Source organism: Onthophagus taurus, chromosome 5, assembly GCF_036711975.1.
Source record: "Onthophagus taurus isolate NC chromosome 5, IU_Otau_3.0, whole genome shotgun sequence".
Classification (NCBI taxonomy): domain Eukaryota; kingdom Metazoa; phylum Arthropoda; class Insecta; order Coleoptera; family Scarabaeidae; genus Onthophagus; species Onthophagus taurus.
In genome coordinates, this window is record NC_091970.1 from 11641047 (window position 1) to 11653775 (window position 12729).

At 30.9% G+C, this 12729-nt stretch overlaps 1 protein-coding gene across 1 annotated transcript in view; it reads left to right on the forward strand.

Annotated features, from left to right (window-relative positions):
* LOC111419931 (Dis3 like 3'-5' exoribonuclease 2) overlaps nucleotides 1-12723 on the forward strand; it is a 41700-nt gene extending 28977 nt beyond the window's left edge. Inside the window, exons 2-4 of the mRNA XM_071195789.1 lie at nucleotides 465-1680; nucleotides 1738-2162; nucleotides 12426-12723. Of these exons, the coding sequence (XP_071051890.1) occupies nucleotides 465-1680; nucleotides 1738-2162; nucleotides 12426-12614 (1830 nt within the window). The 3' untranslated portion in view covers nucleotides 12615-12723. The remainder of the gene's footprint in view (nucleotides 1-464; nucleotides 1681-1737; nucleotides 2163-12425) is intronic.
* The last annotated feature ends 6 nt before the right edge of the window (nucleotides 12724-12729 follow it).

The following is a 12729-nucleotide window of genomic DNA, read 5'->3' on the forward strand; positions in this document are numbered from 1 at the left end:
TTCTTTTTGGCGCTTCAATTTGAAAACACTATTATTAAGAGAGTAGTTGGGGTCTAGTCCAAGGTATTTCTTTAGGTTCTGAACTGTATGTTTTTCACGGTAATGAGCTGTTGGCCCAACTCTCACCTTTTACTCGGTCTTTAAACCGGCAGTGATGAATTGATGGGCTACTCGATCTACTCATCATCTGCCCAGGTGGAGAAGTCCTCTATTTGCAGTATCTAAATTATGCAAGCTCTATCTATTCTTTCATTCTTGCTACTGACACTCATTATCTTTAATAAGTTTCATTATCATCCCCTATCATCTCTCAAGGTCAGCATGACCTTGCCATCCTTGCCATGGTTTCTGATCTTCATCATAAATTGGATTTAACCATTTTCAATATCGTTCTTGGTCTGCCTCAATGTTAAGCTAGTAAATGTGAAAATATATTAATTTATAGCCCATATTTTTTGTTTTAGATTCATTCAAGAACCGCAATTGGTACCTTAACATTAACATGGAATCGGGGTCAAAAAATAATCCTTTTGCAACCACGCGATGTTCGCCTTCCCCGCGTATTAATTCAAAACAAAAATGTTAGTTTTAACATGAAAGAATTTTTTAAAAATCCCGCGCGATTTGAGGATTATCTTTACAAAACCAAAATAATCGATTGGATTAAACCCCAATTCGCGATTGGTGGTAAATTGGAGTTGGTCGGCGATAAAAATGATATAAAAACTGAAACTAAGGCGATTTTAACCGAATTTGATCTCGATACAACTCCATTTCCGGCCGATTTAGAGCGAGAAATTCTCGCGAAAATTGAGAATATCTCGAAATCTGAGTTTGATGGTCGAGAGGATTTAACGAAAGATTGTGTTTTTTCGATTGACCCCGAAACTGCGAGGGATTTAGACGATGCTTTATCGTTAAAAATATTAAAGAATGGTAATTATGAGATCGGGGTTCATATCGCGGATGTAAGTTTTTATTTAAGCGAGGCAACTAAATTGGATGAATTAGTTTCTAAGAAAGCAACAACGATTTATTTAGTCGATAAAGTGTATCATATGTTACCCGAAGTGATGTGTCAAAATTTATCTTTATTACCCGGAAAAAAATCGTTAACATTTTCCGTGTTTTGGGAATTTTCAAAAGACGATTTAACCATTTTAAATCACCGATTCTCTCGGACGGTTATAAATAATTGTTGTCAATTATCGTACGAACACGCACAAAAAATGATCGATAACGAACCGATTAAAAATTTCCCAAAAATTTATAACACTTTTCAACAAAAAGATTTAAAAAAAATTATTTGTAAGTTACAAGAAATCGCGGTGATTTTGCGAAAAGATCGTATCGATTCCGGGGCTTTAAGAATCAATCAAGTAAAAATCGGGTTCCATTTAGACCCGGAAACGGGGAACCCCCTCGATTTTTTCCGCTGCGTAAACACCGAATCGAATCGATTAATCGAAGAATTCATGTTATTGGCGAATACAACGGTTGCAAAACGAATTTTAAACGACTTCCCCGATTTGGCATTTTTGAGATGCCACGAACCACCCAATCCGAGATTAATTGGTGATGTTAAGAAGATGTTGGAAATTGTTGGGATCATTTTGGACGTGTCTAGTTCGGGTGGAATACAAAGAAGTTTGCAAGAATATAGTTCAGATACGTTTTTAGGTAAAAATAACTCCAATCATCAAAGTTTACCTACATTCTTTTTTAAATTTCATCTAGGTATAACAAGAAACGCAGCTTTAAATCATTTACTAGCAAAACCGATGACTCGGGCTCGTTATTTTTGCGCCGGGGTCGAAGAAAATTACGAACATTACGCTTTATCAACACCGATTTACACCCACTTTACGTCACCGATTCGAAGATACGCCGACGTAATGGTCCACCGATTATTAGCGGCATCTCTCGGTTACACGTCAAAACCAAATTGGACCATAGATCACGTTATAGAAACCGCGGCGAATTGCAATAAGCAAAAATACAACGCGAAAAGAGCGGGTGAAGTTCAATCGGACCTCTTTTTGTTGCACTACATCGAAAATCATCAACCGTTTGTCGTCGAGGCGGTTGTCGTTGAGGTTCGAGAGAAATTCTTCGACGTTTTGGTATTGAGCACAGGAAGTATCGTAAGGATTTATGTTAAGGTAAGAACTAAATCGTTAGTTTTGTATCAAAATTGTTTTTTTCGGGTAGGAAATGAAAAATCCTTTGAAATGAGTACCAACACGGTGGGGTTGTGTTGAATAACAATCGAGATATGATTGACAGAACGAAAACGTCAAAAATGACAGATGAATGTTAAAAACGTCAAAAATATGTGTTATATACAAATTTCTCGGGATTAAAAGTTGTCGAATTGTCGAATAACTTGATATATTCAAAAGTTACAACAAATGAGTTTGACAGAAATGTCAAAAATGACAGTTAACGTTGAAAAACTTTTACGAGATCAGGTTTACAAATTTGTTTAAATTGGTTTTTAGTAGAATCGATTTAAAGATTGTCAAATTTCCAAATAACTTGATCAATTCAAAATTGGCAACAAATGAGTTTGACAGAAATGTCAAAAATGACAGTTAACGTTGAAAAACTTGTAAGAAATCACATTTACAAGTTTCATAGGTTTGTTTTTTTGTAGAATCACCTTAAAAATTATCCAATAACTTGATCAATTCAAAAGTGGCTACAAATGAGTTTGACAGAAACGTCAAAAATGACAGTTAACGTTGAAAATATTGTAAGAAATCATGTTTAAAATTTCTTTACGTTAGTTTTTAGTAGAATCAACTTAAAAATTGTTAAATAACTTGATCAATTTGAAAGTGACAACAAATTGGTTTGACAAAAACGTCAAAAATGACAGTTAACGTTGAAAAACTTGTAAGAAATCACATTTACAAGTTTCATAGGTTAGTTTTTTTGTATAATCACCTTAAAAATTGTTAAATAACTTGATCAATTTGAAAGTGACAACAAATTGGTTTGACAGAAACGTCAAAAATAACAGTTAACGTTGAAAGTCTTGTAAGAAATCACATTTACAAGTTTCATAGGTTAGTTTTTTTGTAGAATCGCCTTAAAAATTATCGAATAACTTGATCAATTCAAAAGTGGCTACAAATGAGTTTAACAGAAACGTCAAAAATGACAGTTAACGTTGAAAACCATGTAAAAAATCATATTTACAAATTTCTTTAGATTAGTTTTTAGTAGAATCAACTTAAAAATTGTCAAATAACTTGATCAATTTGAAAGTGACAACAAATTGGTTTGACAGAAACGTCACAAATGACAGTTAACGTTGAAAATCTTGTAAGAAATCATGTTTACAAATTTCTTTACGTTAGTTTTTAGTAGAATCAACTTAAGAATTGTCAAATAACTTGATCAATTTGAAAGTGACAACAAATTGGTTTGACAGAAACGTCACAAATGACAGTTAACGTTGAAAATCTTGTGAGAAATCATGTTTACAAATTTCTTTACGTTAGTTTTTAGTAGAATCAACTTAAGAATTGTCAAATAACTTGATCAATTTGAAAGTGACAACAAATTGCTTTGACAGAAACGTCACAAATGACAGTTAACGTTGAAAAACTTGTAAGAAATCACATTTACAAGTTTCATAGATTAGTTTTTTTGTAGAATCGCCTTAAAAATTGTCAAATAACTTGATCAATTTGAAAGTGACAACAAATTGGTTTGACAGGAACGTCACAAATGACAGTTAACGTTGAAAATCTTGTAAGAAATCATGTTTACAAATTTCTTTAGATTAGTTTTTAGTAGAATCAACTTAAAAATTGTCAAATAACTTGATCAATTTGAAAGTGACAACAAATTGGTTTGACAGAAACGTCACAAATGACAGTTAACGTTGAAAATCTTGTAAGAAATCATATTTACAAATTTCTTTAGATTAGTTTTTAGTAGAATCAACTTAAAAATTGTCAAATAACTTGATCAATTTGAAAGTGACAACAAATTGGTTTGACAGAAACGTCACAAATGACGGTTAACGTTGAAAATCTTGTAAGAAATCATGTTTACAAATTTCTTTACGTTAGTTTTTAGTAGAATCAACTTAAGAATTGTCAAATAACTTGATTAATTTGAAAGTGACAACAAATTGATTTGACAGAAACGTCAAAAATGATAGTTAACGTTGAAAAACTTGTAAGAAATCACATTTACAAGTTTCATAGATTAGTTTTTTTGTAGAATCGCCTTAAAAATTGTCAAATAACTTGATCAATTCAAAAGTGACAACAAATTGGTTTGACAGTAACGTCACAAATGACAGTTAACGTTGAAAATCTTGTAAAAAATCATATTTACAAATTTCTTTAGATTAGTTTTTAGTAGAACCGCCTTAAAAATTGTCAAATAACTTGATCAATTCGAAAGTGACAACAAATTGGTTTGACAGAAACGTCAAAAATGACAGTTAACGTTGAAAGACTTGTAAGAAATCACATTTACAAGTTTCATAGGTTAGTTTTTTTGTAGAATCGCCTTAAAAATTATCGAATAACTTAATCAATTCAAAAGTGGCTACAAATTAGTTTGACAGAAACGTCAAATATGACAGTTAACGTTGAAAACCATGTAAAAAGTCACATTTACAAATTTCTTTAGATTAGTTTTTAGTAGAACCGCCTTAAAAATTGTCAAATAACTTGATCAATTCGAAAGTGACAACAAATTGGTTTGACAGCAACGTCAAAAATGACAATTAACGTTGAAAATCTTGTACGAAATCATGTTTACAAATTTCTTTACGTTACTTTTTAGTAGAACCGCCTTAAAAATTGTCAAATAACTTGATCAATTCGAAAGTGACAACAAATTGGTTTGACAGAAACGTCAAAAATGACAATTAACGTTGAAAATCTTGTACGAAATCATGTTTACAAATTTCTTTACGTTACTTTTTAGTAGAATCAACTTAAAAATTGTCAAATAACTAGATCAATTTAAAAGTGACAACAAATTGGTTTGACAGCAACGTCAAAAATGACAATTAACGTTGAAAATCTTGTACGAAATCATGTTTACAAATTTCTTTACGTTACTTTTTAGTAGAACCGCCTTAAAAATTGTCAAATAACTTGATCAATTCGAAAGTGACAACAAATTGGTTTGACAGAAACGTCAAAAATGACAATTAACGTTGAAAATCTTGTACGAAATCATGTTTACAAATTTCTTTACGTTACTTTTTAGTAGAATCAACTTAAAAATTGTCAAATAACTAGATCAATTTAAAAGTGACAACAAATTGGTTTGACAGAAACGTCAAAAATGACAGTTAACGTTGAAAAACTTGTAAGAAATCACATTTACAAGTTTCATAGGTTAGTTTTTTTGTAGAATCGCCTTAAAAATTATCGAATAACTTGATCAATTCAAAAGTGGCAACAAATTGGTTTGACAGAAACGTTGAAAAACTTGTAAGAAATCACATTTACAAGTTTCATAGGTTAGTTTTTTTGTAGAATCGCCTTAAAAATTATCGAATAACTTGATCAATTCAAAAGTGACAACAAATTGGTTTGACAGAAACGTCAAAAATGACAGTTAACGTTGAAAAACTTGTAAGAAATCACATTTACAAGTTTCATGGGTTAGTTTTTTTGTATAATCACCTTAAAAATTGTCAAATAACTTGATCAATTTGAAAGTGACAACAAATTGGTTTGACAGAAACGTCAAAAATGACAGTTAACATTGAAAGACTTGTAAGAAATCACGTTTACAAGTTTCATAGGTTTGTTTTTTTGTAGAATCGCCTTAAAAATTATCGAATAACTTGATCAATTCAAAAGTGACTACAAATGAGTTTGACAGAAACGTCAAAAATGACAGTTAACGTTGAAAACCATGTAAAAAATCACATTTACAAATTTCTTCAGATTAGTTTTTAGTAGAACCGCCTTAAAAATTGTCAAATAACTTGATCAATTCAAAAGTGACAACAAATTGGTTTTACAGAAACGTCACAAATGACAGTTAACGTTGAAAATCTTGTAAGAAATCATGTTTACAAATTTCTTTACGTTAGTTTTTAGTAGAATCAACTTAAAAATTGTCAAATAACTTGATCAATATGAAAGTGACAACAAATTGGTTTGACAGAAACGTCAAAAATGACAGTTAACGTTGAAAGACTTGTAAGAAATCACATTTACAAGATTCATAGGTTTGTTTTTTTGTAGAATCGCCTTAAAAATTATCGAATAACTTGATCAATTCAAAAGTGACTACAAATGAGTTTGACAGAAACGTCAAAAATGACAGTTAACGTTGAAAACCATGTAAAAAATCACATTTACAAATTTCTTCAGATTAGTTTTTAGTAGAACCGCCTTAAAAATTGTCAAATAACTTGATCAATTCAAAAGTGACAACAAATTGGTTTTACAGAAACGTCACAAATGACAGTTAACGTTGAAAATCTTGTAAGAAATCATGTTTACAAATTTCTTTACGTTAGTTTTTAGTAGAATCAACTTAAAAATTGTCAAATAACTTGATCAATTTGAAAGTGACAACAAATTGGTTTAACAGAAACGTCAAAAATGACAGTTAACGTTGAAAGACTTGTAAGAAATCACATTTACAAGTTTCATAGGTTTGTTTTTTTGTAGAATCGCCTTAAAAATTATCGAATAACTTGATCAATTCAAAAGTGACTACAAATGAGTTTGACAGAAACGTCAAAAATGACAGTTAACGTTGAAAACCATGTAAAAAATCACATTTACAAATTTCTTTAGATTGGTTTTTAGTAGATGCGCCTTAAAAATTTTAGAATTTTCGAATAACTTGATCATTGCAAACTTGCAACATATGAGTTTGACAGAAATGTCAAAAATGACAGTTAACGTTGAAATACTTGTAAGAAATCACGTTTACAAATTTTTTTAGCTTAGCTTTTTAGTAGAATCGCCTTAAAAATTGTAGAATTGCCGAAAAGCTTGATTATTTCAAAAGTGGCAACAAATAAGTTTGACAGAAACGTCAAAAAAGACAGTTAACGTTTAAATACTTGTAAGAAATCACGTTTACAATTTTTTAGCTTATCTTTTTAGTAGAATCGCCTTAAAAATTGTAGAATTGCCGAAAAGCTTGATTATCTCAAAAGTGGCAATAAATAAGTTTGACAGAAACGTCAAAAAAGACAGTTAACGTTGAAATACTTGTAAGAAATCACGTTTACAAATTTTTTTAGCTTAGCTTTTTAGTAGAATCGCCTTAAAATTTGTAGAATTGCCGAATAGCTTGATCATTTCAAAAGTGGCAACAAATAAGTTTGACAGAAATGTCATAAATGACAGTTAACGTTGAAATACTTGTAAGAAATCACGTTTACAAATTTTCTTAGCTTAGCGTTTTAGTAGAATCGCCTTAAAATTTGTAGAATTGCCGAATAGCTTGATTATTTCAAAAGTGGCAATAAATAAGTTTGACAGAAACGTCAAAAAAGACAGTTAACGTTGAAATACTTGTAAGAAATCACGTTTACAAATTTTCTTAACTTAGCGTTTTAGTAGAATCGCCTTAAAATTTGTAGAATTGCCGAATAGCTTGATTATTTCAAAAGTGGTAATAAATAAGTTTGACAGAAACGTCAAAAAAGACAGTTAACGTTGAAATACTTGTAAGAAATCACTTGTATTAACAAACACTGTTCCTGAAGTAATTCTAAACAAATTTTTTTAACAACATTTTTTCATTAAATCAACAATAAGGATATAACCTCAAAAAAATTAATTTTTGTAGCATACTGTTCAGTGGGAAATTAAAATTTCAAGTTAGCAAAAAATTGTATTAACAAACACTGTTCCTGAAGTAATTCTAAACAAATTTTGATAACAACATTTTTTGATTAAATCAACTATAAGGATATAACCTCAAAAATATTAATTTTTGTAGCATACTGTTCAGTGGGAAATTAAAATTTCAAGTTAGAAAAAAATTGTGTTAACAAAAATTGTTCCTGAAACAATTCTAAACAAACTTTGTCAACATTCTTTTTTGATTTAATCAATAATTAAGGAGATAACCTCAAAATAATAATTTTTCCGTTTTTATACATAATTATACTTAGATGCTGAATTAATAGAGATGTAAAAATTTTTTATGAAGATAATTGATTCGAAATCGAAATTGAAACAAATTTTATTTAAAACATTTTTTAATAAAAACAATAATTGTTGAGATAATTAATTTTGATAGCATACTATTCAGAGGGAAATTAAAATTTCAAGATAGCAAAAATTTTTATTAACAAACACTGTTCCTGAAGTAATTCTAAACAAATTTTGTTAACAACATTTCTTGATTACATCAACAATAAGGATATAACCTCAAAAATATTAATTTTTGTAGCATACTGTTCAGTGGGAAATTAAAATTTCAAGTTAGAAAAAAATTGTGTTAACAAAAATTGTTCTTGAAACAATTCTAAACAAAGCTTTTTTGATTTAATCAATAATTAAGGAGATAACCTCAAAATAATAATTTTTCCGTTTTTATACATAATTATACTTACAAGGGAAGTGTCACAACTCTGTCTCACCGATTTCGATGCAATTTGGTACAGTCATAGAATGGGCCAAAATAAGGTTCGTACATTTTTTTATACGTGCGGTAAAAGCCCCTGGGGCGAGTTATAGGGGTTGAAAGTTTGGAGAAAAAGTACGTTTTCACTTATATTTTAAAAATGAAAAGTGCTATCAAAATTTGGTAAATTGTAACTGATATTCATTTTAAAAGAGCTTTCTTTTGATGTATCACACATATACCAGAGGGTTAAGAAGGGCGAACTACCCCTATTTTTTTGGAATTATTTAAAAACCACCCTATCGATTTTGGCGGCATTAAGTATACTTCCAGCACGTTCAAAAATATTAGTTAAGGGTTTTTTCCCATTCGCTCTAGATCATCCCCAGCGAAGTTACGGGGGTTAACATGTAACCACTTTTCGCAAGAATGATGTGATAAAATTGTCAGGTATTTTGAAAATACTTTAACAAAACCGTAAATTAGTCGCACAATAAAATGTTTAATGTAAAATAAGGCATAATACACCATTTAGGGGTGGTTGGGGTTAACCACCCCCTTAAAAATTAATTCTATCCCGGGCATTACTTGTTGATTACGGCGAAATTTGGTACTGTGTTTGTTTTATATAGTTTATTAGTTTATTTTTATTCTACATAATGTTGCCAAAAATACACCTACCAAAAAAATTTTGGCACAATATTTGTTTTTTTAGTGCCGCTTGCTAAAGGTCATTTCTCAAAATAGTTTTTTCTAGTATAAAAGAACGTGTGCCCAGTGGGTAGATTTTAGTTTCAGAGCAACTGACAGAAGCAATGGTTACAATAAACCCAATAAACGTTTTAAATTTGCTAATGACAGTTTTTACTGTTATGAATATTCCCCAGACTCCTGTAAATGAAGCAGAAGTTAGTTTAAAAGAAAATATACAGCGTATTTTAATGGAAAGTATGGAAGACTACAATATGCAAATTGAAGACGAAACTGTATTAATTTTCGATTCATCCAATGGCATCAATGACGGTCAGCAAATTATTGAAGACCAGGATACAACTGACAGGTTTGTAGAAGATACTGATGCTCATTGTCCATTGAAGGATGACATCGACTACGAGTACAAATTAGAGGCGGTAAATTACTGGACAAGTGGGAAGAAAGGTTATTTGAAACTAGAAACCGTAAAAAACAAATACCGAAAAGTAACGTCAAAGACCCAATTGCACAGATGGTCTAAATATATTGAAGAAAGAGGGACATACAAAGAAAAATTAGCAGAAATTACCGAATTTGTAATTAATCAAGCGAGAGCCGCCGTAGATAATAAATTGCCACTACATGATATTGATATACGCAGATGGGCTATACAAGCTAGAAATGAAAAGAATTTATCTCCTCAACTGTTCAAAGCATCTCATAGCTGGGTGCAACGTTTTAAGAAAGCAAATCGGTTAGTAAGCCGAAAAATAACAAAATTTCTATCCCAAAAACAAATTGGAAATGTTGATCGAGTAAAAACTTTAGCAAAAGATTTCGTTAAAGAGGCAAAGCTACAAATCCAAATATATGGACCTGAAAACACCTACAATTCGGATCAGAGCGGTTTTAACTTGGAATTCCATTCGGGAAGAACATTAAGCGATTTAGGAGTTAAAACCGTAGAAAGTGTGGTCCAGTCGGTGTCATCTACAACGCACAGTTACACAATTCAACCCGTAATATCTGCTGATGGGAAACTTCTTTCTCCACTTTTTATTGTTTTAAAAGAACCCTCTGGCAGCTTTGGACCGAGGGTAGCAAATACAATGTTTAAAGCAGACAATATATACGTTTTGGCATCAAAATCTGGAAAGTTAACTTCAGAACACATGAAAAATTGGCTCCAAAATGTATATTTTCCAAATACTGGTTCTAAATCATTATTATTATTAGATTCTTGGAGTGGCCATTGTCCTGAAGTTATTAGTGAAATAACTCCATCAGGTACTAATTTTAAACATTTATCTATACCTGCAGGGACAACAGGTCAAATACAGCCCCTAGATGTATTTGGTTTCAGAATATGGAAAAATTTTATTAGAAGATTCTCTGATCAGATTATTCTTTACCAGTATGATGTCAATTTACATCAGAGGGATAACATATTAAAATTGCAATCGTTGACGCATAACCAGTTGGCTTCCCCTCGGTTTATAAATGTTTTTAAATACGCATGGTTTGCAAGTGGCTATATAGAGGAGAGACCAGACCATTTTGAAAATCCCGTGGAAGTTTGCTTTTCGAGTGAGAAGCCAACGTGTGATATCTGTGGGGATATAGCGGTCATAACATGTGCATGGTGTAAAAAATCCTTATGTTTAAAACATTTTTTCCACGACTTTCATTTTTGCCAACACTACGTAGAATAAAAATAAATTTAATATTGAAAATTAATATAATACATAAAAAACGTCAATTAGTAATGTAGAATAAACTTCTTTGGTATATTGAACTATTTTTTTTGTCAGTTGCTTTTTAACTCATAAATAAATAAAATATCTTATTTATCTAGTAGTTTTATATTTATTATTTAAAGAAAATGAGGGTAGTTTACCTCGTGGAACATCGATAGATAGATTTTTAAAAAACAATACCACAGTTACGATGGCAGTTTTCATCTTCGAGGTATAAACAAAAAACTACCCCTAATTTGTAACCCTTATAACCATTTTCAAAAATTTTTACTTCAAATATAAAACAAACACAGTACCAAATTTCGCCGTAATCGACAAATAACGCCCGGGATAGAATTAATTTTTAAGGGGGTGGATAACCCCAACAACCCCTATATGGTGTATTATGCCTTATTTTACACTAAACATTTTATTGTGCGACTAATTTACGGTTTTGTTTAAAGTATTTTCAAAATACCTGACAATTTTATCACATCATTCTTACGAAAAGTGCTTACATGTTAACCCCCGTAACTTCGCTGGGGTTGATCTAGGGCGAATGGGAAAAAACCCTTAACTAATATTTTTGAACGCACTAGAAGTATACTTAATGCCGCCAAAATCGATAGGGTGGTTTTTAAATAATTCCAAAAAAATAGGGGTAGTTCGCCCTTTTTAACCCTCTGCTATATGTGTGACACATCAAAAGAAAGCTCTTTTAAAATGAATATCAGTTACAATTTACCAAATTTTGATAGCACTTTTCGTTTTCAAAATATAAGTGAAAACGTACTTTTTCTCCAAACTTTCAACCCCTATAACTCGCCCCAGGGGCTTTTACCGCACGTATAAAAAAATGTGCGAACCTTATTTTGGCCCATTCTATGACTGTACCAAATTGCATCGAAATCGGTGAGACACAGTTGTGACACTTCCCTTGTGAGTCAATTTACCGATTCTAGGTAGAGTTCTTTAGAAGGCTTGTTTTTTGGCCGACGTCAATAGATATTGACCAGACAAAATCGATAAAGCTTTTTTTTAAATTCGGTTCCATAATGGCTGCACACGGACTTGAAATTTGACAATTTTGAGGTGTATTTGGAACGCGGCGGCGTTCTCTATTCTTTTTCGTTGTGGATATCAAGATATCGAAAATGTGGTTTTAATTTGGTTCCAATTTGGTAGATGAAGGAAAGATCAGGCTTTCTAGTGGTGTATTTATTATTCCGCTATCTCTAAAAACAACAAAGTTATCGGCTTGTAAAATAGATAGAAAAACTACCCTTGTTTTTCATAGTTTGTTACTGTCGTACGGGTCTCATTTTCTTTTATGTTGATTTTATTTAATTATTTATTATTTCAAGTAGCAAAATTTTATGACGTTTTAATTTCTCTTTGTTTTATTTCCAGGATATTAATGTACCATATAGTGCAGAAAAAATTGGTACAAACTCCGAAAAACCGTTTTGGAGGTTAAAATTGGATTTCGGTGAGTCGGAAAAGAAAGTTATTGAAATTTTCGAAATTATAAACGTTGCTTTAAGCCGTAAACAGAAAAGTAATTGTTTACACGGGCAAATGGTGGTGAAAACGCGATAAAATAAACAATTTTTCGTGGAATTTTTATGTAACTAGGATTAAAAATTAATTGTACTTTTAAAAAAAATGGTGATGAAGTTAAAAAAAAATAGAAAAATTTTAAAAATGATTTAAT